The sequence below is a fragment of the Mirounga leonina genome, unplaced genomic scaffold (assembly GCF_011800145.1).
Source record: "Mirounga leonina isolate KUSES-001 unplaced genomic scaffold, KU_Mleo_1.0 Mir_125, whole genome shotgun sequence".
NCBI lineage: Eukaryota > Metazoa > Chordata > Mammalia > Carnivora > Phocidae > Mirounga > Mirounga leonina.
Window position 1 is genome coordinate 28,014,506 of NW_023270305.1, and position 27,368 is coordinate 28,041,873.

The 27,368-nt window shown below is 50.6% G+C and overlaps 1 protein-coding gene across 1 annotated transcript in view; it reads right to left on the minus strand.

Moving 5' to 3' along the window:
* MALL (mal, T cell differentiation protein like) overlaps positions 1-26,504 on the minus strand; it is a 28,570-nt gene extending 2,066 nt beyond the window's left edge. The window contains exons 1-4 of the mRNA XM_035001025.1: positions 26,426-26,504; positions 25,607-25,812; positions 3,983-4,150; positions 1,895-2,017 (exon numbers count right to left, since the gene is read on the minus strand). Coding sequence (XP_034856916.1) covers positions 1,895-2,017; positions 3,983-4,150; positions 25,607-25,812; positions 26,426-26,468 — 540 coding nt within the window. The 5' untranslated portion in view covers positions 26,469-26,504. The remainder of the gene's footprint in view (positions 1-1,894; positions 2,018-3,982; positions 4,151-25,606; positions 25,813-26,425) is intronic.
* Between the last annotated feature and the right edge of the window lie 864 nt (positions 26,505-27,368).

Below are 27,368 nucleotides of genomic sequence, written 5' to 3' on the forward strand. Positions count from 1 at the left end.
TTGTCAGCTCCTCGTGAATGCTTCGGAGGCCCCTCCAGCTCTCAGTGGACTGGACTCCTGAGCTTTCCTCTTTAGCCTCACCAGCTCAGGGGGCTCCAGGACCCCCATCTCATCCCGCTGCCTGACAGAAACCAGCCTGATGCCTCACTCCCCCCCCCCCCACGTCCACAGCCATCCCCAAACTCGTCTGCGTGTACTGCCTGACCATCCTTGGTGTGCTCACTTCTCCCTTGTCTCGCCGCCGTCATCCTTCGCCAAGACCTCTCGTGGTCTCGACTTGCCCACTTCTGCTCACTCTCCCCCTCTATCTGTCCCAAGAGGAGGATGTGATTGCGCTGCTCCTGACATATGTTTGAAACTGTGTGAGGAGTCCCTGCTTCTCAGGATAGAGGCCATTGCCCTTAACAGGCCTCCGAGGCCTGGAGGACCATTCCAGCCTCACTTTGTCCCACTGTCCACTCACACCCTGTTCTCATTCATTCGTTCGTTCATTCGCTCATTCAACAAATATCTTCCAAGCACCTGCTATACTTCAAAAGTGACAGTAGCCATAACAGCAAACAAAACATTCAAAAATCCCTATCCTCACGGTGCTTACATCCTAGCGGCAGAAGCAGAAAGTAAGCAAGATAAACCAGTGGAGGCTCAGGTTCGCTGGGGACAAGCGCCCAGGAGAAAAGGCGCCAGAGAGAACATGGGCCTGCTGGGGAGGGCGAAGGGCAAGCCTCCCCGAGAAGGAGGCCGGGGCTTTGCCTCCTGGGGCAGGGCTGTCCCTGCCAGGGAGAGGTGTGAGCATGTGTCGAGTGTTCAGGCGCGGCTGGAGGAAGCCTGGAGGAGGCCGGCGAGGCTGGAGAAGCTGGGGGTGGGGGCAGGGGATGGGGTAGGAGGAGAGAGGCCAGAGAGCACCAGGTCAGACCGTGGAAGGGCGGCCGCGTGTGGGCCTCCTGGAGTCAGGAGTTTAGGGGAGTTAGGATAGTTTGAGGAGGAGGGAAAGGAGGCAGACAGGCTGGAAAGGCCACCCTAGTGGCTGCCTGGCGCCCCATTCTTACAGTGGAGAATGGCTCCCCACGCCACACCCCCTCCTCCTGCCACCTGATCCTTGCAGGAGCCCCCACATTGACACAGGACGTGACCTTTCTGGTCCCAGTGACTGGTCGCTGTTGGGCTTACACCCAGCGTGCATGTTAGATCCTTTCTGAGAAGTGTGCAAAGGCCGAAGAAGGAAGGTTAGGCCACTATAGAGGAGGAAGCTGCTGGCTGTGAGCGAGCTGCCACGTGAGGGCGCCATTCCCCCACGGGAGAAGAGAGGCTGCCAGGAAGGCAGGCACTGGCTGAGTCTCTGGTCCTAGTGGACCTAAGGTCTTGGGGGTCCTGCTCTCCCTACAACTGGCTGGATCACCTGGCCCTGGATTCCATCAGCCCACAGTTAGCCCTTTGCACTGCCGTCACTGACACGAAAGGACCCTGGCACAGTTCGGCCATGCTGAGGAATTCGGGTTCCATTCCACAAGCAGTGGGGGCCATGGAAGAATTTTCAACAGGGGAGAAAGATGCGCTCCAGTTTGTGTTTTAGAAAAGAAAAGTTCTGAGGGCGGTAGAGTGGGCGTATGAGTGAGCAAGGCTGAGGTGGGAAAAGCAGAAAATGAGAGACAACACCTGAACCTGGGCTTGGTACCCGTTGAGCTTGCACACGGCTATTTACACGTGCATGTGCACACACACAGACCCAGATACACACACACACAGACAGACACAGACACACGCACACACACCTCCTCCTGTCCCCCGAGGCCCCACCAGCCTGAGGCTCGGGGTCCGCTGTCCGCAGGAGACAGAAGGGAGCCCCCGCGATGTGCCCCCCACCCCGCGGCTCCGTGTGCTGTCCGGCGCTCACCGAGGCTGCCGTGTTGATGTAGTAGTTCTTCAGGTCCTGCGTCTCAGAAACGATGGTGGCGTGTGCCTGCAGGACGGCCGCACTCATGTACAGGATGCCCGTGGTGCCGTGGTACAGACTGTCCTGGAAAGGCAGAGGGAGGCCACGGCGGCGTCATGCGGCCACGTAAGCAGGTGAACACCTTCCCCGCGGCCTGCGCAGCCGGGAGGGGTGGCCCAAAGAGGCCAGCCTGCTCCCGGCCTCCTGCTTTTTCCTTCTGCAGTGTTTCTGGTGAACTATCGATGCAGTGAACAACAGTGGATTAATAAATGCCAACAGTGATATCGATACGAGCCGGCATTTGGCTGAGTGCTCACTCGTGCCAAGCCTTTCTCACGCACCTCATGTAACCTCGTCAACTATGGGGTCGGCACTACTTAACGTTAGTGCCCTTTTGAGGAGATAGAAGCTCAAGGTTAAGGTCAGTGAATAGATAGCCAAGTCAGGATTTGGAGGCAGGCCAGATCAACTCCGAGCCTGTGCCCTTAGGCATTAGTTATGAAGACCTGCTAAGCGCCGGCCACTGCCCTGCGGTATATGCGCGCTGCCTCATTTCATCCCCACAGCTAATCTCATGAGGCTGCGGCTGTTGTTAGCACCCCCGATGTGCAGGCGATGGGACTGGGCCTAAGCTAACAGGTGGTGGAGTTGGCAGACCCAGGCTTATCGGACTCTAGACTCCAGTGGTTGAGCCTCTGTGCTGAATGCTCAGCAGTGTGCTTTCTTCAACTCGAGAATGTCAGTCATTAAAAAGGGTTATCAATTCTGGAAGGAATGTCATCACTGGCATTTTGCAACCCCTGATGAGATATTCAGTTCAGGGAAAACTCATTAGGGGATGAAAAAAAGGATTAGGGAAACAGTTGATGGGGGTAAGCCTGTCATGCTGGAAGAGGGGCCACCAGTCACCATGTGTGATGTGACCAGAAACCACTTAATGAAACGCTGTTGCCAGAAAGGTTCACCCATCTTCAATTCAGGGACTTGGAGGAGCCAGTCACATCACACCAGGAAGAAGCAAACAGACAAACCCCAAACGTCGGACCTTCTGTAGGACAGCTGACCTGCCTTCTTCAACCAGTCACTGGCAAGAAGAGCCATTCTAGGGTGAAGGTACCCAAGAACCATAACTACCAAGGGCAACGCGTGGCCCCTGTGAAGATCCCCATCAAACAGGCCAATGGTAAAAAGACATTTCAGGTGTAACCGGGTAAATCTGAATATGGCCTGGGTCTTAGATGATACCGAGGAATGATTGTTAATAACTTTCTATAAGCGTGATGATGTAAGAAAGTGTGCGTATTTTTTTGGAGGCATACTGAAGTGTGTAGAATGGAATGATATGATGTTTTGGGGTTGCTTTAAAATTCTTTAGGAAAAAATGGCTGCAGCAAGTGTGGTAAAATGTTAATAGTACAGGAATCTCAGTTTTGGTTACTTGAGGGTCCATAATCTGATGTTCCCTGCTTTTGTATATGTTCTTAATTGTTCAGTACAGAAACATTTTAAATGGTTATCAAGATGATATGACATGAAAACAATTTTTTTTTTTAAGATTTTATCTATTTATTTGAGAGAGAGAGAGAGCACAAGAGGGGGGAGCGGGAGAAGGAGAAGCAGACTCCCCGCTGAGCAGGGAGCCCGATGCGGTACTCGATCCCGGGACTCCAGGATCATGACCCGAGCCGAAGGCAGTTGCTTAACCAACTGAACCACTCAGGCGCCCGACATGAAAACAATTTAATGACATAATGTTAATGAAAGAATTGATATCCAAAATTATTGGTTCAGCGTGATTATATATACACTTTACATAAAAATTGCGAGGAATAGAAGAATCACTGTGGCACAGGAGTGCTTTCCTTCTGGCTTACTAGTAAACACATTAAGATAAAAAGTCTTGGTTCTGTAGTGGCCCAGCCCTGACAAGGCCTCTGGTCCCTGGTCTCTGGTTCTCCCTCCCCGCCCAGAAGGCCCCTTGTCCTCACAATACCCAGGACGAACATCAGGGGGAGCCCAAGGGCCTGGGTCACTCCCTCTGGTTCTTACCAGGACTCTCCAGGACTCGTATCTTTTGTACAATCCAAACAGGTAGGACAATAGGAACATCAGGGAGATGAGAAACGAGGTGAGCGAGACATACATCACCCATCCTTGCAGCAACGGGTTTGCTACCTGGGTGGCAGCTACCAGGATCCACACCCAGCACCCAAATATCTGTAAGGAGAAACCATAAAAGAAGAGCCTTGTGTAGGGCATACTTCGCTTCACAGGGCGTCTGTCTTCTCTTCTGTCTGGATAAAAGCTCTTCAGGTGAAGTTAGGTGGGAATCAAGAGGGGAAGGAAGGCTGGCCCTGGGGGAAGAGTAGATTTTTTTTTTAGAAAATTCAGGTGGTTAACACAGAGCTCGCTGATGGAAGGACTTGGGTAATTTGGCCTGTGGATTGTGTCTTCTTGGCCCAAACGATGTTAGCATAAACAGTTTTTAAAAACATTTCTGAATAAGTTGCCAACATTTAAAACAGGATATTTCACATGAAAAATTCAGATTTAAGACATGTCTTGAGAAATCCATAGTTCTAGCCACAGTGAACACATTGCCAGGCCAGAGTAGGCTGAAATGAGCTGTGACTGTTTCTTTAAAAAGGACCTCGGGTCCTCAGTGGACCACCTCCCTTTTACCCCCAACCCCACACCACTGTGTGGCATGTTTTCTGTTGTTCACTTTCACTGTGGAATATTATTTCCTTTCCCTGGCTCCCTTTACCCACTCACAGTGCCTGCCTGGCCCTGTGGGCATTTGGTTTGGGCCCCTGGGTTATAGTATTTGACACCCTGTGGTCAGGTACCAGTTGGGCAATACCATTCCAGTTTAATCACCTCTCAGCCCTGTCCTGCCTTTTATTATCCCCTTGGTGGAGAAACTGAACCTTCTCCTCGTCCTCTCTGGGCTCTGCATTTGTTTGCTTACCCATGCTGGTCAGCCCAGGGAAAGAACTAAATGTCCACCAGAAAGCATGTTTAGTTAGAGGCCTGAGGGAGAGGGTCAACATGAGCACCAAGTGGTTGTGTTGTTGTTGGTTTGTCTCAGACTAGCTAGGCTCCTCTCCTTCCTGGGTTCTCCTTAGGATGTCCTTGTGAGCCTCCTTGGTTCTCTCTCTCCTCATTCCTGTTAAATCTGTGCTTCTAAGCACCCTATAGGCTGGCGATCCCAGGCCTTCAGTCCCACACATCCACTTGCCCACATGGATGTCTCTATTCGGATGTTCCCCTGCAGGGGCCAACCCTGCACTTGCAGGACCTCGGGAGTGAATGCCTTATTAAATTTTGCACCCTGAGCACCTCATTTGCGCCACCCCAGTCCTGGCTTTGTCCCTCAAGCTCCTTAAATCCAACAGATACAAAATCTGAACTCACTGCCACTCCCCAATTCCCTCAGAACCTATTCTCCTCAGCACCTTCTGAGAATGACCCTTCTGAGGGAGAGAGTGATGGGATTGGGAATGAGTATACTGAGACCTTCAAAGATAGTGGTAATGTTCTATTTCTTACACTGCCTAGTGGGTAATTTGTTCTTTTATAAAGCAATAAAATAATTTTGAAAAAAAAAAAAAAGAATGTGTTAGACTATGAGACAACTGGAGATTTGGTGTCATGGGGAGAGGGAGCCATCCTTGGTGTGGAGGAATCACACTACCAGATTTTAAAACTTTCTGTAAAGTTATGGTAATCAAAAGAGTTGTCGGGAGAGCTTCCCTGTTGGTGAACCTGTGGAGATGTGGAGAGAGGGCATGGAAGCTGGATGTCCTTTCCTCTACCTGGCCCTGTGCATCTCTTCCATCTGGCTGTTCTTGAGTTAGTTCTTTCTTTTCAGGATAAACTGGTAATCTAATATTCCACTCCTGGGTAGACATTCAGCTGAAATGAAAACATACGTTTACACAAAGACTTATATGGGGCTTTATTCACAGTAGCCCAAAACTGGAAACTAACTTCCGTCAACAAAAACTTCTAGATGCAAAAGAGAATGAAGCCCAGAACTGGCACTGACAGAAGGGAGACATGGAGGGATTTGTAGTGGAGTCACGGAGGACAGTTATCTCCAAGGAACTTGAACCACCCAAATGGTAGCCCCTCAAAAGAAACAAATCTACTTGGTGATTTGGTCTGGAATTAACCGCCGCTTCCTTGAAGACGTAATCTATGCGATGCTGACTTTAAGGGAAATCTAATCTCACTTCTCAATTTATCACCTTAAATGTGGCCAAAAGAGAAGCTAGTCCATGTCTCTTTGCTTTAGGGGATGACAGTCTCTGTTACAAAGAGTCTTTCTCAGATAATGTCTCGTTGCACCTTTACAAGGTAGATTTCCCTCCAGGACTTTCAGGGAAAGCTATTCTTGTGACAAATAATAAATCAAGCTAAATAAAATATGGCCTAAAAAAAAAAAAAAGTTGTCTATGCAGGTGGCTCACACTTCTGCCCGTCTCAGGAGATGGCTCCTCCCCTTCCCTAGTTCTGTCACTTCCACACAAATTTGAGAAGCAGACTGCAAATATCTACAATATCCATCTGTTAGGATTTTGTGTTAAATCTATAGATCAGCTTGGGGGAGAACTGACATCTTTACTATGGTATGAACATGGTATGCTTCTCCCAATAATTGAGATGTTCTTTGGTTTCTTTTATCAATATTTTGTTCTTTTTAGCATACAGATACTATACACACTTCCTGTATGTGTCCCTAAGTATTTTATTTTGGGGAGCTATTGTAAATAGTATTGCTTTTTACAAATTTCATTTCCCAGTTTTTCAGTGCCAATAGACAGAAACATGATCGATTGTTTTGTATGTTAACGTTGTATCCGGCAACTTGCTAAACTCACTTAAGGGGTTTTGGTTTTGGTTTTGGTTTTGGTTGTCGTTTGGTATGCTCCTTGGGATTTTCTATGTATCTCATCAGATTTTAATTTTTTATGATTACAGATAAGATTGAGCTTACTTTTATGTCTTTCATCTTCTGTAAAATTTTAAATTGTTTTATTTGTTACAAATTTCTTGTGGGTTTGCCTTTTGCTTATTGATTCAGAGTAATTCTTTTATTTTTATTAAAAAAATTTTTTTTTAAAGATTTTATTTATTTATTTGAGAGAGAGAATGAGATAGAGACAGAGAGCATGAGAGGGGGGAGGGTCAGAAGGAGAAGCAGACTCCCCGCTGAGCAGGAAGCCTGATGTGGGACTCGATCCCGGGACTCCAGGATCATGACCTGAGCCGAAGGCAGTCGCCTAACCAACTGAGCCACCCAGGCGTCCCCCCAGAGTAATTCTTTCTAATAGTGTGGATCTCATTGACTGTTATAATTATTGCAAGTATATTCCTCCAGGATGTGTCTCACACGTTTTATGATGCCTTTTGATGAAATGAGTTCTTAATTTTAATGTAATTGAATACGTTCATCTTTTCCCTTCCAGACTGCGCTTTTTTGATGGAGTTTAAGAAATCTTTCCCTACCTTGAGTCATGAAGATATTCTTGCATCTCAGATACTCCTTCTGGGATCACTTTCTTTCTTCCTGCGGTACAATCATTAGTAATTTCTTTAGGAAAGGTCGGTTGGTAGTATTTTAGTTTGATTTGTCAGAAAACGTTATTTTTCCCCTGACAATTGTTTCCTCTCAGCACTTCTAAGATATTTTCCCACTGTGTTCTACAACTTTCTATATTATCCCATTATATTCCAGCTGCCATTTTTGCTGCTGAGAGGGCAGCTCTTCGTTGCACAGCAGCTCTTCTGGAGGAATCTGCCTTTGGTATCTGGCTGCTTTGGGAGTCTTCTCTCTGCCTTTGGTGTTCTGCAGTTTGTGCAATAGTTATACAATGTGTTGAAGTGTGGGTGTCTTTGTATTAATTTTGCTTGGTATTAATTTCATATTCAATATCTGATCATTCCATTTTCTCAGTCTTGGTGCTTGCTTCTGCAGTTTTGAATGACTGTGGAGGTAGCTCATTTCTGAATGATGCTGTTAGAGAACTTCTGGCCTAAGCAAGTCCACATAACTTCTGTCTAGCTCAGCTGAAAGATATGCAACGTTCAGTTCTGATTTTCATAACATATCCCTGGCTTTATGGGACTAGCAGTTCTCATCTTACAAATAAACAACACGTAGACATAGGTATTGCCTGTGAGGCTTCCACTGCTGTTGTTCTGGAGAGGAAAAGCACGTTTGAATTTATAGAGACTTCATAGGCTCTTAAGAAGAAAAAAGGGGGCGCCTGGGTGGCTCAGTCAGTTGGGCGGCTGCCTTCGGCTCAGGTCATGATCCTGGAGTCCCAGGATCAAGTCCCGCATCGGGCTCCCTGCTTGGCGGGGAGTCTGCTTCTCCCTCTGACTCTCCCCCCTCTCATGTGCTCTCTCTCTCAAATAAATAAATAAAATCTTTAAAAAAAAAAAAAAGAAGAAAAAAGGAACAGGAGGTGAGGAGCCAAAATAGACTAAGAGGGTGACCACAAAGCTCTTACTGGGCTGGACAACACCTCCAGAAGCTTGGCCTTCACTTAAAGCACCAGCTCTGGGGGCACATTTCCCCAGATCTTTTTTATTTTTTATTTTTTTAGAGCAAGAGAGAGAGAGAGCATGAGTTGGGGCCAGGGGGCAGGGACAGAGAGAGAGGGAGAGAATCTTAAGCAGGCTCCACACCAGTGCGGAACCTGATACGGGACTCAATCTCACGACCCTGAGATCATCACTTGAGCTGAAATTAAGAGCGGATGCTTAACCACCCAGGCGCCCCCACATTTCCCCAGACCTGAATAATCAGTGTGCACATAACTTTCGGAAATCTTAGGTTGGGCCTGGGACTGCTGGTGAGTTGGCCAGCTTGTCCTGAAGAGAGGTTGTTGAGGGACAGAAGCCACCGTCCCCTCAGAACTGGGCTCTTGCATGTCGAGCTCAGTGACAGGGGCTGCTGGTGCTTTCGGGCACCTGCCAAGCATCCTCCCTACCAACACCTGGGACATGCATAAAAATGCTGGCGCCCTGTCAACACCCAAACAATGCTAGCTCTTAGTGGGAATGGTATTTGGGATTTAGGGGCTGCACCAGAACGTGTAAAATTTTAGACTCACATTAGACCTCTGAGGGCAGAGAATGCTCTGTGCCATTCACTGCTATATTCCCTGTGCCTAGCACAGGGCCTAAAACAAAGTGGGTGGGGATGGAGTCAAAGAACATTCTTTTTTTTTTTTTTTTTTTAAAGATTTTTATTTATTTATTTGAGAGAAAGAGAGTGAGAGAGAGCACATGAGAGGGGGGACGGTCAGAGGGAGAAGCAGACTCCCTGCCGAGCAGGGAGCCCGATGCGGGACTCGATCCCGGGACTCCAGGATCATGACCTGAGCCGAAGGCAGTCGCTTAACCAACTGAGCCACCCAGGCGCCCCAAAGAACATTCTTTAGAGTGAATCAGTGAGGACACTACCACCACCTCACATTCACTAGGTGCTAAAATGCCTTCGCTCAGATGGCCTCATTTAGTCCCTACGGCAAGTCTAACTCCTTGCACGTCCTTTTTTTTTTTTTTTAAGATTTTATTTATTTATTTGACAGAGAGAGACACAGTGAGAGAGGGAACACAAGCAGGGGGAGTGGGAGAGGGAGACGCAGGCTTCCTGCTGAGCAGGGAGCGCGATGCAGGGCTCGATCCCAGGACCCCGGTATCATGACCTGAGCTGAAGGCAGACGCCCAACGACTGAGCCACCCAGGTGCCCCTCCCTTGTGCTTTCTGAGACCAGAGAGCTGCCACTTGATTCCTGCCCCTGATTATTGCCAGTTCACCTCTGCTAGACCTGGGGGGGTGTGCCAGGGTGCCTCAGGGCCACTGTGCCCGTCAGTGCCTGCAAAGGGGTCCGCCCCTGCCCTCCTCTTACCTTCAGAGGCTGCCCTGGGCAGACATTGCCGAATGCACACTATTTACAGGTCAGCGCTAAATTCTCACCGCAGTGTGAGGTGATGCCGTACTGGAGGGGCCTGAGCCTGAGGTCACACGGGCCTTGGGGTAAGACAGCTCTGGATCTCTTCTCACAGCCGAGTTCGCCCCCGAGGGCAGGGGCCCCTGAGCATTTGGGTATCTACTCAAATTGCATGAGAATCTTCTGAAATGGCGTTAGTGTTGCATAATCAACGTGACACAGAGGAATGTTATTTTTTTATTTCCACACCCTCTACCTTCTGGACAGGGCCAAGGACAGGGGGGAGGGACCAGGGCCAAGGACAAACTCCAGGTAAATTTAAACCCAGTATTTGTTATCTCACTTCTGCCCCAAGAAATCTAGGTTGGATTCTTTATGGGTAAGGCAGTTTCAAGTAGTTGTCTTCATTTATTTATTTTTTTAACTTATATTTAGCTTTCCAAATTTTCTTGGCAGGCTAAACTGCTCTCTTACTTTAACCTTCAGTTTGTATTTCCCAAGAGCAGGAGATATATTTAGATGCTTGGGGCTGGCCCTCAACCTGGAAGAGTATTTGATTATAGTAAGATATTGGGATGGAGCAGATTCCAAGTACAGGTTTGCTCAGAATCTGTTTCTTACGAACAAACACAGATTAGTCGTCTATACATCTTCCAAAGGCCGACCCGAAATTTGAAGAGTTCTCTTAAAGTAGAATGGAGCGTAACCTTAAGTTTGGCCACTGATTTTTCCTGGGAGCATGGCGAATAGTTCCCTCGGGTGTAGAGAGCTGGTTAAAGCACAAGAATATAGGAGGGAGCCACAGTACCCAGCTCGTACTCTGGGAGAAATGCTGATTCCAGGGCCGGGGCAGAGAAGTTGGGCCCAAGCATCTTATCACACCAGACAGTGAGAAAACTTTCAACGGCACCCGGGGTTAGGTCAGGAGGATTCAGAAGGCTCTTGCTGACCAAAGATGGAACAATTTGAGCTTCAAATAAGGGTAACAGCCGTGGATTGAAATCTATCAACTAAGTTGGAATCCATGAGTTGAAAATGATACTTTAAGAAAAGCCCTGTTGGGGTCACTTTGGTGGGGGGGTTGCTTATTATTTTGGAAGGCAGCTGTGCTCATCATTATACCATCAGTGCTTATTAATTTGAAAACTGCTTACCAAAAAAGAATCAACAAAAAATATGGTGTAAGGGAAAGGAGACTCTAAAATACATGGATACCCGAGGCTTCGGCTCAGAGCTGTGCTCTGAGTCCTGTTACTCCTGGGCTCTTTGAGAAATCCCCAAGGTCTGGATCCTGCCCCAGAGAAGCCTGAGCAGGTGAGAGAGGCTGCGTTGTTCAAGGTTCCCCAGAGGGTGCAGTTTGGACTGAGAACCCCTGGAGCCTGTCTCTCTGTTTCCCGTCCCCTCCACCCGTTGGTGTGGCTGGGCATGCAGCACCATTCCTCCCTCCGGGTTCTAATTCTAGGTTGGCCTGCTGGGCGAGTTAATTGACTCATCAGTACTTCCATATCCTGGTCCATCAAACAGAGGAGCTGGGGATGCCTCTTTCATCTGGTTCTTGTAAGAACTAGCTAAGTCCTCCCGGCACACAGCGAGTCCAAGGAAACCACTGTTGGCCGTGTTAGCCATTACCATTCGGAATGGCACAGAAGACGGGAGAGAATGTTCCCTGAGAAAGACCCAGAGGAGGGAATGTCCAAGGCCAGGCTTCCTGAGGGAAGGGAAGTTTACTTCCGGGAGAGTTGAGAGACCAATCAGCTGGGTGAGTGAGAGAACATTCAGGGGGCACAGATCCTTTGGAGGAGTTGATAAAAGTTTTGGTCACCTAGAAAGATGTACCTATGTACATGCATGATTTTTGTCCACAAATCTGGGGACTCACAGACCCTCAAAGTCCCCCTACAGCTCCCAGGTTGAAATCCACTGCCATCTCCAGGTTAAGTAACAGTGCCGTCAACTGCTGTATTATTTTGACAATATCAATCAAAACATTAAATACACATATTGTTTGATCCAGTAATTTCACTTTTTGGAATCTGTCCTATAAATAACACACAGGAACAAAATGATGAATGTACGAGGTTGTTTACTGGAGCCTTGCTGGTTACAGAAAAGATAAGATACCTCCTAAAGGTTCATCCAGAGAGGACCAGTCAAAGCAATTATATCTGCACAACGGAACACTCAGCAGCCTTCAAAAAGAATGAAAAAAACCTTTGTATACCAAATAGAACAAGCTCAAGAACGGTATAAGGCACACACCAGCGTGCCCAGTGTGCTATGATTTATGTAGAAAAAGGAGAAAATGTGTGTTTGTGTGTGTGTATGTGTGCGTGCATTTGTTTACAGACGCACAGAATATTTCTGGAATGAGACCCCATAAACCAATCATGCCCCAGGCTCCCAGGAGAACTGCCTGACAGGGTTTTGAATGTTTCAACTAATCCGAGAAAAACCCCAATATTTACATTTACGAAGCAAAAAGAAGATGCTGTGCTGGATGATGGAGGCTGGCTTCAAAGGTCAGGACTTTTGTTTTTGTTGTTTTGTTTTTTAAAGATTTTTTATTTATTTATTTGAGAGAGAGAGAATGAGAGACAGAGAGCATGAGAGGGAGGAGGGTCAGAGGGAGAAGCAGACTCCCCGCCGAGCAGGGAGCCCGATGCGGGACTCGATCCCAGGACTCCAGGATCATGACCTGAGCCGAAGGCAGTCGCTTAACCAACTGAGCCACCCAGGCGCCCAAAGGTCAGGACTTTTGAATGGGAGAGACAGGAGAACCACTGGTTCTTTGGGGAGGATGAATCTGTCCACCCAGATAAGAGCAGCTGGGAGCTGAGGCCTCCAATGCACAGGGCTGGTGAACGTCATGCCCTGAGAGGTTCTAGAGAAAGGCGCTGCCCTGGAGATGACCCCATGTGAAAGGCGAAGGAGCGTCAAAAGGATACGAGGTCTCAGAGGTGCACAGCCCAGGCTCCCGGCCAAGGTGGGGCGGTGTGGGCTCGGGCGGGGCAGGTCAGGGACTGCGAGCCAGGGAGGAGCACCAGGACGATACCCCGGCGGCAGGTTTTTCTGCATAGCTGGGCAGTATCTCAGCAGTGGCGGGGCTCCCCACCAGTGCTGCCTCCCTCTTTTGCCACCTGTCTTCATTTTCAGAAAGTGTTGCCTCTCCTTCCCTTCCCTGGAGCTTGGGGGACGCAGGCGCTACCCCAAAGCCTCAGAAACGTCAGGCTGGGAGGGAAAGGCCCAAATCAGCACAGTGAGGCCCAGGAGGTCAGCGATGCCAAACGATGTTCTGGCCTCACCCACAGCGGGACCCAGGCCTCCCTGAAGACTCCCTCAGGATGAAGTAATCCGTAGTGCCTCACATTCAGGAACCCTTGGCCCATGAGGTGTAAGTGCAGGGTCTCTTGGCCATCGTATGCCCCTCTTGTAGAAAATTGTATAAAATACGCAGAGCAAAATTTACCATCTTAACCATTTTTAAGTGTACAGGTCGGTGGCCTTAAGTGCATTCCCAGCGTTGTGCAGCCATCGCTGCCATTCAGGTCCAGATTGCTTTCCATCTTGCAAAACGGAAAACTCTGTGCCCATCACACACTAACTCACCATGTCTCCCCTCCCCGCAGTCCCTGTCCTATTTATTTATTTATTTACTGATTTTTTTATTATTTAGGTTTTTTAAAGTAGGCTCCACACCCAGGGTGGAGCCCAAAGTAGAGCTCAATCTCACAACCCTGAGATCAAGACCTGAGCTGAGATCAAGAGTCAGATGCTTCACCGACTGAGCCACCCAGGCGCCCCCCGTCCCAGTCTTTTTTCTCTGTGAATTTGATCGCTCTAAGTACATCATGTGAGTGGAACCATATAGGATTTGTCTTTTTGAGACTGGCTCATTTCACTGAACATAATGTCCTCAAGGGTCATCCATGTTGCGGTCTGTGTCAGACTTCCCTTCCTTTTTAAAGACTGAATAAGTTTCCGTTACGTGAATATACCACATATATATTTTGCTTATCCATTCATCCATTGACGGAAGCTTGGGCTGCTTCCACTTTTTGGCTACTGTGAATAGCGCTGCTATGAACATGGAGGTACAGCTCTCTATTTGATGCACATCCTTTAAAAGGGAGAGATAAGATGAAACCCATCCTGGGACTGTGCTTTGGACCCCATAATTCTGGTGCAAAATACTCCTTCAAACAGATACACCCCCGAGTCTGGGTCACTGTGGCTGGAGCGGATGTCCCTTGGGAGTGTGACGTTCTCAACTCAAAATGCCTCAGCTCCACAGTGATTTTAATGACTCAAACCAAAACCGCACGGTGGGAGGTAGAGAGAGCTGCTACTATTTTTCAACCGGAAGATTTTAAATTGGTTGTAAAAATAATTGTCACAGTAAAGGAATTTTTTGTTATGTTCCCTTCCCTCCCAAGCCTAGTGCTAATGCATACATATTTTCTATAAAGGTATAAAGCATGATGAACATACATTTTGTATTCTACTTTTAATATTTTGTATTTTGCTCCATGGCTTCATAATAAAATTGAATCTTGTTACGCAAAGTAGTTCTATAGAGTTGGCCTGAACACTGAATCCGTGAACACCGAACCATTGCTTCCAGGGTAAATAGGAGTTAGGTTCCTGCAAATCTCTGGCCACAATATTTTCATCAACTGATCAACACATACCTTTATTTTAGGTGTGTTTCCGTCTAAAGACACCTCATGTAATAGATAGCGTTGATTCACTAACCCTGAACTCTTGGCCAGCAGCACTATATACGTATCGAACACATGTTGTCTCTGAAAGGCCAATCACAGCCTTCCCGAGCTGAAACACTAGACCGAACTTCAGCACTAACTTAGGGGCTATTTTGAGCAGCAACATCACCAACAAAAAGCACAAAAATACAAAAGACGTGGCACCAAACAAACTTTGAAAAGGACACTTGTTTGCAGTGCGAGAGCTGAAACAAGAAAGGAGAGTATCAGCTTGTTCAGCCTCAGGTGGGAACATGCACATCAGACAACCCGACCTTTTTGCTGCTCTGCACACAGAAGTGCTGTGAGTATTGATTTGCGGGTTGCAAATAAATTTTAGTGAATAGGTAAATTTGCAAATACAGCATCGTGAGTAATGAGGATTGACTGTACTTTTTTTTTTTAGAGAGAGAGAGAGCACGAGTCGGGGCGGAGGGGCAAAGGGAGAGAGAATCTCAAGCAGCTCCCCACTGAGCACAGAACCCAACTCAGGGCTCGATCCCAGGACCCCAAGATCACGACCTGAGCTGAAATCAAGAGTCAAACGCTTAACCGACTGAGCCACCCAGGCGCCCCAAGGATTGATTGTACTTTCAAAGCCATATAATTACATTCCACCAAGTCAGTATACGTCATTTACCCCATTAGGGCCCTGTGCAAGTATGTTGGCTGTCTCCAGCTTTCCCCAACATAGATAATGCCCCAGTAAATAGTGGTGCAGAGATGGTTGTCTCCATCTAAATTGTTTCCTTAAATTCCCCAACTGGGCTTACTGGTAGGAGGTGTGGGCAGGAAAGGGATGTAGCTGGTGACTTTCCAACATTAGCTAGGTTCGTTGCATGCCCTGGCTGGGACACTTTGTGACTGCATCCAGCCCTTCCAGGGGGAGGCTTTTGGGGGACCCCCGATAAGGGGTTCCTTCTGCCTAAGGAGACCCAGATGAGATAGTCCCCGTTCTCGCTCCGGCCATTGCTGTGTCTGGTATTAGGCCTGGAGCTATGAAATGGAAGAGGAGGGAGGCAGAGAGCAAAAGCCTGGGCCCTGGGGACACAGCTATGCCGCTGAAGGCAGAGCTGGTGGGTCCCAACTTCCTAGCACGCGACATAGTCCGCCTCCCTTCCGTTAAGCCAGTTGGAACCGGCGACTGCCCTTGTCACAGCACTGCCGAGGACCAGCTGGGACCCGGGACCTCACCCCCGCTTCAAACACCTTGCTGGCTCCCGGTGGGCCTCAGACTAAACTCGGGCCGCAGCCCAGCAAGCCCAGCCTGCCTCTCCCTCCCTACTCTGGGCCAGTCTCCCTGAGCCTCCGTCAGCGCCCCTAGGCCTGGGGCTTCCCAACGTGGGCTGAGACTCATTCGTGGGTGGTGAAATCCACTTAGTTCGTTACCCAAGCATTAAAAGATTAAGTGGACTAGATTAGCAAACAGGAGTACATTGCCCATGGGAAAGGGAAACAGTGTCCTGAATCTGTTGTTTCATTACACACACACACCCGTGTGTACCGGGTTGCCATGAAAATCTCTCTCTTCTGGGGGCCACAGTCAGTGTGTAGAGACCTTTGCTTCAGGACGCCTTCCTTCCTCTAGCCAAGGGCCTCTGCCTGAGCCGGTGTGCGCCCCTGTCACGTCCTTTCCTCCACGGCACTGTCCCCAGGGGGAGCCCACAGCATGGCTGTGGCTGCAGGAGCCTGTCGGGGACCTGGGGGCCACACCAGGGCCTGCGCGGGCAGCGGGAGCCTGGGAGAGGAAAGGAGCAGAAACGCTGCCGACAGGACAGGGGAGAGGCCCTGGGGTGTCCCATATCTGCAGGAGTGGAACTCAGTGTGGAGGAGCCAGGGCCCTCCCAGCTGGGTGGTGCTGGCCTCCTCCAGGGCACCTCGGGGAGCCAGGCGCTCCTGGGCACCTCGACCGGCTGCGGGCCTCCGTGTGGGCAGCTCGGAGACCCCAGCGCCCACACGGCTGCTGTCTACAGCCCACGAGGCGGCTCCCGTGCCTGAGTCTGCGGCCTGGCAGCCTGTGAAGCTTCTGAACAAGAATCCTTCCCTCCTTTGTACAGGGGAGGAAAGCTGTTCTGAGAGGCCAAGTGATCTACCCAAAGTTACCCATGGGAGCGGGCCAGGCCTGGATCGGACTCCTGTACCCGCATACATCTACCATTGTATGGGAGTTCAATGCTCCATAATTTCAGCTAGGACACTTCCAAACACTGAGTCACTACATCCTGATTCAGAGTGAGAATTTTCTCTGTGGCTTTAAGGTTAGCAGGAAATTGTGGCCCAGGCCCCCTGGCCTCCGGTGAGGGCCCCTGTCTTATCCGGTCCACTCCAGGAACAATAGTGCAGGCCAGAGCTCCATCCACCACTGCTCCTGGCAGAGTGAGTCGTATAAGGAGCCCTTGGTACCCACAAGTGCTCTTGGGACGGGACTGGCCACGGGCCAGGGAAAGTCTGGGCCTACCTTGGGGTGAATGCTTGGGAGGGGCAGGATGCCACAGCCCAGGAGGGGCTGGTGAGTCAGCTGGGCCTCCTTTGCCTTCCTCCCCTCCCTCCGGGCTTCCTCCCCCAGGACCGCGCCCACCCATTCAGACCTTGGTAACCCCACTGACCCAGCTTTTTATTGACTGAGCAGTATGGATCTACAGAAAGTACGATAATAAAAACATTCTTATCCATCCAAAGTCTAAAGAGCTTTTCCTTCTTGTCTCTTAAAACAAAACAAAACAAAACTAAGAATTTTTAGGGCAAAAATTCTTCTACCCTTTTTTTTTTAACTTGCGCACTGTAGACAAGTTAGAAAGTAGAGATAAAAGATGAAAAAGCAGATAAATGCATCCCATTCCCCAGTCCTCATGGTGGCCTGGTGGACAGGCTCCCTCCCACCCCTGGTCTCTTTCTCTTTGGCTTCCACTATGGTTATTAATCTCATGTCCTTCCACATGTTCCCAGAAAGTTGCTAGATGAGCCCAGGAGTTGGGCTCAGGGGAGGTTCCCCCACCTCCTCCTTCCCTTAGGGACCAATGGCATGACCAATGGCCATGATCCTGTTCTTCGTCAGGCACTGAGGACCCAAGGACATCGCCATTCATTCACTCTAGTCCTCACTGACAGCTGCTCAGCTCCCCCTCCCACACCTGTCTATGACCAGACCTTTGAGGGCAGGACCCAGACCAGGATCACCTCCTCCAGGAAGCCATTTTTGACTGCCAAGCCCCCAGTGCACCGCTGGGTGAGCTCCCTCATGGTTATTGTCTCTCTCCACTGCCTCTTCCCCAGGCCCCAAGCTCCTGGATGGACACTGCCCTGTGGTTTTTGTGTCCCCAGTGTAGGGCACGGAGCCTGGCACAAAGCAGGTGACATGCTGCTGACTTGAGGAGGAGGCAGAAGGCGGGCTGCTGGACCCTCCCCTCCCCAGCCGCTCAGTCTCTTCTGCCTGGGCCTGATTCCCTGGCGGGTGGCGCTGGCTGACACCTTCAGGGCTTGCCACTGTGACCCAACCACAGACTGGCACTGCTGCCAGGATCCAGGACAGAATGGGGACAAACACCCATTTGTTTCATCCCCACCCATTTCCTGCTCCATTACCTCCCGGAGGATTTCCTGGGAGGTTTTCCTACCGCTCTGCCTTCTCCCCCAGCATGTAGGAAGGACTAGACAAACGTGCTATCGGAGAGGATGATGTTCAACTAGACACACCACCCCCTCCCACATCCATCCAGCATCCCCTGGGCAGAGAGAGGGTGCAGCTGGGCATGGTGGCAGGGGTGGGCTAGGAGCAGCTTGGAGGCAGAAAAGCAAAGCTCGGAGAATCCCACCACAGGGAGGGGCTGAGGCGGGCTCCCTCAACATAGGTCAGAAGACTCTGGGGTCCTGAACCTATGACATCTGGCCCCACTCTCCGACACACCTGGGACCTTCTAGGTATCAGTTTGAGGCAGGAGGGTGGGGACTGCGCCTCAAGAAGCTGTGGAACCTGAGTATAGGGCCAGGCCCTGTGTGAGCCCTGAGCGGACATCTACTCTGGCTGAGAGAGGGAAGATCTGACCAAATGGTGACATCTGAGGGGCAGGCTGGCTCGCAAGGATGGGAGGATGCAAGGGAGGGGCTGGAAGAGACGAGAGGGGTAAAGGCCAGGGAACCTGGGTGGGGCTCCTCCACCCCTCCCTACTCTGGCCTGCTTCCTGCAGCTTGCCAAGCTAGACAACACTCCAGAAACTTCTCCTGCCTCCCACAGATCTGCCTTGCCCCAGGGGAAAGTTCTCTAGGCAAAAGCACCTGGAAGGGCGCTGGCAGCAGATGGGGCACTTCTTACCAGTGAGACTGCTTATCTGGGGCTCCCTGCATTCCAGCAGGTCAGAATGTGCCAGGCCCCTCCCTGCTTTCCTTCGGAGCACCTGTTGGTTAAGTGAAATCCTCCTGGTGAGCTGACCTCCCAGCAGCAGCTGGGTGCCTGCCTTCTCGGAACTGAGAGAGGCCACCGGTTCAGAGAAAGCTGCGCTTGGTTTGGCCAGATGGTCAGGCGAAGGGAAGGACCAGAAGTCCAGACTCAGGCAGAGGGGAGTGTGCAGATGGGGACTGTGCCAGGTAGTTGCCAGGGTCTTGCAGCTCCAGCCCACCCTTCTTTGGTCTGCTCTGTGACAGGGGCCGGAGCTCTGTAAGCCACAATGCCCAGCTCCCTTAGAAGCTGGATTTCTGCTAGGATCTGGCAATGGGGTCGGTGGGGAGCTGGAATGGGAAGAGAGCGGTGGGGGCTTCCTGTTGGCTGGGCCACTCCAGCAGTGGCAGAACTTGGCTCCAGCCCCAAGGGCCTGTCTCCCCCCGCTGCTGTGCCCACTGCCTCAGAGCACCCCTCCTCAGGGGCCAGAGATGCAGCAGGCCAGTCTTCCTGTGGAGGCCCGAGCGCTGGCCGCCCTCCCCAGACCCCAGCTACTTCGAGTGCTTCTCCTCTGGTCGCTTCAGCATCTCCTTTTCAGCTCAGTGGGCTTCCCAACAGTGGCAGAAACAATTCCCCTTATTGCATCCCCTCCCGAGACCTGACAGCACTCTGAAGGCACAGCTCCATCCGCCGCTCTCCTGGGCTAGTCTCCCCCTGCCCCCTGAGGCGTCACTCTCCAGAAGGCAGGGCTGGTGTCTGCCTTCGCCGTCTTTACAGCCCCGTGCTTGGCAACAGAGTAGGTGCTCAGGAAGTACTTGCTGAGGGAATACATAGGATTAAAGCACCGCTGCCTCGCAGCCGGATTTCTTCCATCTGTTTTCCTCCTGGTCAGAGGAAGTGCTCGTCTGAACAAGCACACATCTAATCCCTCAATCCAAACTCTTCAAGAAGGCCAAGACCCCGCCTTGAGTAAGCTTATCCTGACAACTCCCGAGCTCCCGGAGCCTTCGGCAGTTGGGGCGTGCGCCCTGGCTTTTCACTCTTTCCTATCTTGGGGTGTTCTCCACATGCTCAGGCACCGCTCCTTTTAAGACAGGGTTCCTGATTTACCTTATCCCCCTTCTTAAGACCTTCTCACTCTTGTGGCCCCTGAGAGCAGAGCACGGGGCTAGAGCGGTGGTAGCATCCCGGTGAATACCTATTGGTTCACAGTTGGAAGTTGCTCACAGGAGACCCACACTTTCTAAGAAGAGGTCCAGACGACCAACAACAATAAAATACACGGGCTCACATTTCTAGAGTGGTTGCGATGTGCTGTCGTCTCCTGGGAATGTCCTTGTTGAACCCCCAGAGCTGTCTTATGAGATCTTTACTGTTACTCTCTCCACTGCTGAGGCTCGGAGTGGTTAAGGAATCTGCCCAAGTTCTCACAGGGATGACACAGCACAGTCAGGTTCTTGACCCTGTACCGACTGATTCTATGTTACTGAACCTGAGCACACTGGGGGCCTTGGGAGTAAGGGTGGGACTGGTGGAGGGAGGCCAAAGTGGGTCCAGGCAATGTAGGGAGGTTGACATGGACTGCTTCGCACATTGCCCCTCCCATCCTCCCCTCCCAGGGCCTTGCTCCTCCCCCGCCCCTCGCTCTGCAATCTTCCTTCCCTGTCCCCTGTTCTCCCTTCCAGGGGACATCCTGGGGCATGAGGATGGGAATCAGTGGTACCCTGGGCATGGAAATCATGAGCTCCCCTGTCCTGAAGGAGCAGGGTGGGGGGAAGCTGCATGGTGGTGAGGTGGGGGGTGAAGGGAGGGACAGAAGCAACAAAGATGAAGTAGAACGGGTAAACTGAATTAACTTTTGGGTAAACATTCCCCCACGATCCCGAGATCATGACCTGAGCCAAAATCAAGAGTCAGACACTTAACCAACTGAGCCACCCAGGTGCCCCTCAGACAGGCTTTTACATATAAACAGAGTAATAGAAGAAGCAGGCTGAAAATAAGGTGAAGCTGGGGATTTAAGTAAAATATAAAGGTGAGCTTCCCCAGCTGAAAGATTCTGGAATGAGCTTCTAGGGGAATCAGAGTATTTCCCTCTGGCCACCGTGCAAGAGAGTTAAGAAGCTGAGAACATCAAACACCAGAGTGTCTGAATTGTTTCACCTTTTAACTGGCTGACTCTAGAAATCTTCTTAGCTGTTTCTTTTTAATTAAACATTGAATCAAGTTCACTAATAAAGAGATTAAAGTCAAAAGACATCTTGGACTCTGTTTCATAGCACACTTCCCAGGTCACAGTCGCCTCGGTCAGCTCTCGGCATCGTTGATGAGTCAACTCACACCACGTAGGCCTTCACCATCCCCTAGCCACCTGCACACTGTGTGCTCTGGAGAGCTGGCCTGGGGGTGGGGGGCGGGGTGTGTGGTGCTGTGAGTCACCTGGTCCCCAGCCCCGCCCAGCACTAGCACCAGCAGGCTCTCATACTCTCCGAATGAAAGACAGACGGAAGGGCGCCTGGGTGGCTCAGTTGGTTAGGCGACTGCCTTCGGCTCAGGTCATGATCCTGGAGTCCCGGGATCGAGTCCCGCATTGGGCTCCCTGCTCGGCGGGGAGTCTGCTTCTCCCTCTGACCCTCCCCCCCTCTCATGTGCTCTCTCTCATTCTCTCAAATAAATAAATAAAATCTTTAAAAAAAAAAAAAGAAAGACAGACAGAAGACATCATGTCTGTTCTCACCTTAAAATGCACTGTTCCACACCTGGAGATTACATTTCAAAATTAATATCATCTTCAAGTGAGAAATCTAAACTCAACAGTAAACCGAACGAAATACGAATTTTAGTGTTAAAAACTCAGAAAGTCTCCTCCATTGCTGGTAGGAATGTAAAACGGGACAGGCGCTCTGGGGAACAGTTTGTCAGTTTCTTAATAAAACGTGAGCATAGGGGCTCCTAGGTGGCTCAGTTGGTTAGGCGACTGCCTTCGGCTCAGGTCATGATCCTGGAGTCCTGGAATCGAGTCCCGCATCAGGCTCCCTGCTCAGCGGGGAGTCTGCTTCTCCCTCTGACCCTCCCCCCTCTCATGTGCTCTCTCTCTCTCATTCTCTCTCTCTCAAATAAATAAATAAAATCTTTAAAACAAACAAACAAACAAACAAAAACGTGAGCATACACTTACTAAACAACCCAACAATCACACTCGGGCATTCTCCCAGAGGGGTGAAAACAATACCCACACTGAAGCCTGTATGTGAACGTTCATATGGCTTTATTTAGAAGAGCTAAAAACTCCAAGCAATTACGGTGTGTCTCAGTGGGTCAATGGTGAAACAAGCCATGGTACAGCCATGCCGTGGAATATTGCGCAGCAATCACAGGAACTACGGACACACACACAGCTCGGGTGGACGTCAAGGGCGTTATGCTGTGTGCAAGGGGCCATTCTCAAAAGGCCACATGCTCTATGACTCTATTTATTTATATAACTTTTTTAAAAAAGATGTACTTATTTATTTTAGAGAGAGAGAGCAGGAGCAGGGGGAGGGGCAGAGGGAGCGGGAGAGAGAATCTCAAGCAGACTCTGAATTGAGCACGGAGCCCAACGCAGGGCTCGATCTCACCACCCTGAGATCATGACTTGATCCGAAACCAAGAGTCAGATGCTTGACCGACTGAGCCACCCAGGCGCCCCTGTTTATATAACTTGAAATAACAAAATTATAGAGATGAAATTAGTGGCTTCCAGGGGTGCTGGAGGGGATGAGGGAAGACTGGGTGGGGGTTGGGTGGCTGTAAAAAGGAAGCAGGTGGAAGATCTCTGTGGTGCCAGAATGGTTTTCTTGATTGTGGTGGTGACATGAATCTACAGGTGTGAGAACATGACACAGAAGATGACATAGAAGATGACATACTTGACCAATGTCGCTTACTCGGTTTTGATGGGACTAGCATTATGAAATCACTGGGCGAAGCTGGGGGAAGGCTATGGGAGACCTCTCTGAGCTATATTTGCAACTGCCTACGAATCTTTACCGCAAATAAATGTTTTAAAATGTGCGTTTTAATGTTAAAGAGTCTAAAATAAAGCAACCTAGGCAAAGATCTGTATGAGCAGGCTCCGGGGGCAGAGTTGGTAGGGAACGCTTGATTCTATAGTCTGTGCCAGGAACACTCACTTAAGGAAAAGATGGTGCCAAACAGCACGCACAGAATAACCCCATTAAATACATACATATGTGTGTGTATATATGCATACGCATAGGGATTATATTTATTATTATCCATACATACGGATCATATTTATTTCTATATTTTCTAAGTATTCCACAATGAATAAGGATCACTTGTGAATTAAAACTGAAGTTGTAGGGGCGCCTGGGTGGTGCAGTCGGTTAAGCATCCCACTCTAGATTTCGGCTCAGGTCGTGATCTTGGGGTCCTGGAATTGAGCCCCACATCAGGCTCCCCGCTCAGCGTGGGGTCTGCTTGAGATTCTCTCTCCCTCTCTCTCTGTCCCTCCCACTCATGCTCTCTCTCTCTCTTTCTCAAATAAAATAAATAAATCTTTTTTAAAAAAAAACCCTAAAATTGTAAATAAGGAAACATCAGACAAGGCTGAATGAAAGGACATTTACAAAATAACTGATCGCTATTCTTCAGAAGTATGAAGACAGACTGAAGGAGACAGAGGAGGTAAGACACCCAAATGCAATGCCAAATCCTGGACAGGAACCTGGACCAGAAAAATGACATGAGTGGGGAAATCACAATTTGAATGAAGTTTATTAGAACAGTTGATCAATGAAAGTATCCGTGCTAATTTCCTGATTTTTATAGTTGTATTACGTAAGATGTGGACTTTAAGGGAAGCCGAGTAAAGAGTGTATGGGAATGCTCTGTCCTATTCACACAGCTTTATTATAAATCTAAAATTACATCAAAAGAAAAATAAATGAGTACAATTGAGCCAATGACAACATCCCACCCCCTAGAGATACTTAAGGCCCCAGCCGAAGCCTATAGGAGCCCAGCCTCGTGGGGCTGGATGCATGCGATGGCCCCTATCATGACAAAGTACCCCCAGGGGGTTTCCTGGCTCTGTAAGCCCCTTCCCTCCAGCCTCCTGCCTGCTGGGCTCTCCTGGACTCCAGGCCTTCCCTGTTCTTGGCCCCCAGCCTGAAAATCCATCCTGTTCTTTGAGGTCCAGCACCAAAATCGGCGCCTCCGTGGTAGGTCTGGACCCCTCCCTGACTTGACAAGGTCAGACCGTCTCTCCTTGCTGATGCCACAGCCTCAAGCATAGTCTGACTTTGGAGGAGTCCTCGGGAATGTGTCTTCAGCAGACAGGGCACCCTCTACCAGGGGCTTGCAACACTGACATAAAGCATGTGCTCAGTACAGAGCGGTGGCAAGAATCACAATCCTGGCAATTCATGTGGTTGTTCTGAGGTGAGGGACACGCCCGGGTCCGGGCACAGAGAACTTTCAGGAGCACTAAGATGTCATCAGCCTGGCAGGATGCCCATGCTTATGTTCCCTCCCCCTCCGCCCCCAGGGGGCAGGCCTGGCAGAAACCTGCCTCTTGGGTGGGGTTTCGGCTGGAGCCGCCCAAATGCTGGGCCCACCCTGCCTGGCTTCCCTTTCTCGGTGCCATCAATGGGTGCGCTTTAACCAGTTTGCCACAGGGTCACTTGCTCAGGCCCAGCCTTCAGGCAAATGATGAGAGAGGGCTGGTCAGGTCCGATTGAAAGCTGGAACCACCTTCCCCTCCCTGGCCCGGGGTCAGCACTGCCAAATTCAGAGCTGTTCAGAAAGTGTTACCCACAAGCTAGATATTTCAGGACGTGTTCAAAACACGAAATAAACTCCTTTGCCCTGAATGGTTCACCAGATTTCAGTGTCCCCATGAGTAGAAAGGGGATGGTGGCAGCTGGCTCAGATGGGCACTGCGTCTACAGGGCTCTGCAGACTGCAACATGTGAGCCACCCCCAGCCCCTGGCAGGGGTTCGAGCCACAATCCAGCTGCAGGGCATCTCAGAGAGTGTAACGCAGTGATAGGTCCCCATGTGCAACCGGGGCGGCTCACACAACTGTTTTATGGCAGATGTTGTCACAAGCTACCTCTTGCACAGAGTCTACAAGGAAGACCTCCTCTCAGAAGGAAAGACAGAGTGTCCCCCTCCAACCGTTTTGGACTTTAGAAAAGCAGAAACAAGCAAGTAGTTGGAGAAAAGAAACCATATGAAAGTCCATTTCTAGCATCTTCCTGAGGACCCAGGATATTTTAGCAGCATCCCCCCACCACTCTTCACCGCCTGTCCGATCACCAGGTGGCCTGCCTGTCACCCACGGTGGGTGGGTTTGTTTTGGAAGGAGGAAACCCACCCATACTGCAGAAGTTGGGAGGAATAGCACAGGGAGGGATTAGGGACCATCCCGGCTGAGTCGGAGCGGTGGGGGAGATGGGAGACCCACAGCAGCTCCGGCCCCTGTCCCCCCCCCCCACCCCCAGGAGTGCCGGCTTCTCCTGGGCCCTCCCCTTCTGCAGGTGACCCACGTGGCAGCACTCACCAGCTCAGGCAAGAAGAAGGCGTAGGGGATGGTGAAGAACAGCACGACCCCCAGGGGCACTTCAGGTGGGGCATAGCTGGTGGCAGGCGGCCGGTCCGGGGAGGCCATCTCGAGCCCAATGCCTGGTGCCCTTGGCTCCGCAGCGGCTCGCCTGCGCCAGCCCAGGCAAATATCACCTCCTGCCTGACACACCCATCGGACGTCGCCTGGGAGGGAAAAAAAACGTTCCAGCCAAGCAGGTCCTTCCACTGCCCCAGCCAAAAGACTCCCCAGTGAAATGCGAATGCAGATTCAGCTTTGCATCAGATGGGCCTCGGCTCCCTGGGGCAGAGCCACTGGGCACGCTGAGGCACGGAGGGCGGAGACTCTCTTCCTACACTTTCCCTCCTCAGGAATTTTGAATCCGGGAGCATATTAACTCCAGGGGATGCCAGCTACAGCCACCACCCCTCGATCATGTGGCCAGAATCTAGGCGAAGGCCAATTGCTCTGACCAGGACTGTTTATTAAGGGCCTACTATGAGCTAAACAATCTGCGGGCTCCCCACAGCCATGCTCACGGCTATATCATCTCTTTCCCAAGTGAGGAGACTGAGAATCTGTTAGGTTAAGCTAAGGTCACAGAGCTGGTCACGAATGATGTTGGGTCTTCTATCTGTCCGCCCCTGCTGCCTGGGTCCCTCCTTCTCCACTCCCGGGGGCCATCCTCTGTCTCAGAGGGGGAGAAGCTGTCCTCACTTCCAGCTCCTGTCCCCAGGCAGTTGGCATTTCCTTCTCTCCTTGCATCCCCTTCACCACCCTCCTCCCTTCTCTGCTCACATAGCCGGTGGAGGAGTTCTCCCTCTCTAGAAGTCGGCCCCATCAGGCACCTGAGAAGGGCTCAGTTGGCTGGGTGCAGCCCCAAGTTTGAGCCTTCCTCCTTCCCTGCCACAGCCCTCAGCGAGTGTCGCCAGGCGCTGGGCTTGGGGCCAGGCAGTTCCTTCCTGCCTCCCGCCCACCCACTGGCTGATCAGGGGGGCTGTGACCCAGTGGTCAAGCAACTCCTCTCACTCTAAAGATAGGTCCTGGAGACTTGAATCCTTTTTCTTCTCTACCTTAGAGTCAACCATGTGCAGAAAGGCCTGGAACCCCAGGGTCTGCTCAGGGTGCTTGGGGTTGGGGTCCTTTCTCCCTGCCCTCAATGGTCAACCTCAGCCCCATGGTCAACCTTGGGGAGCTGCTCCCTGGTGAGGAGGGGATGTGGGAAGGATCGCCTTGTGTGCTGGGGTAATTAACATCTTCCACAAGAGGCCAGTATCTGTTCATCAGCAAGAGCAGTGCATTCTAGAGCCTGCCCTCCTGGGCACAGGTCAGTGGAACAGGCAGCTGGGCCTGTGCCTGGTCTGGGGCTAGGCGGCGGAGAGGGGGGTTTTGGACAAGTGAAGCCCAAAGCAGAGCATTGAAAGGGGAGGCAAAGAACACACTGACTAAACCTCAAGCCAGCCTGGTCATTCCCTTCCCCCAGGCCTGCCGAGACCTAGGGAGAGAGTGAGGCCCTCATTCTACCTGCCATCTGGCCCCACCTCGTTTGCAGGATGAATTCAAGCTAAGCGGGCATTGCCTCAGGAATCCCACCTCTTGCCACCTCTCCTGCAGGTTGTGAGTAAGCCCTGTGACACTCTTATGGCCTGTAGGATACTTGGACTTGACCACTGACAACACGGCATCATGGGAACAGCTTAGGGAAAGCAAGAAGGAAAACACTGTCCTTAGGCTCATTTCT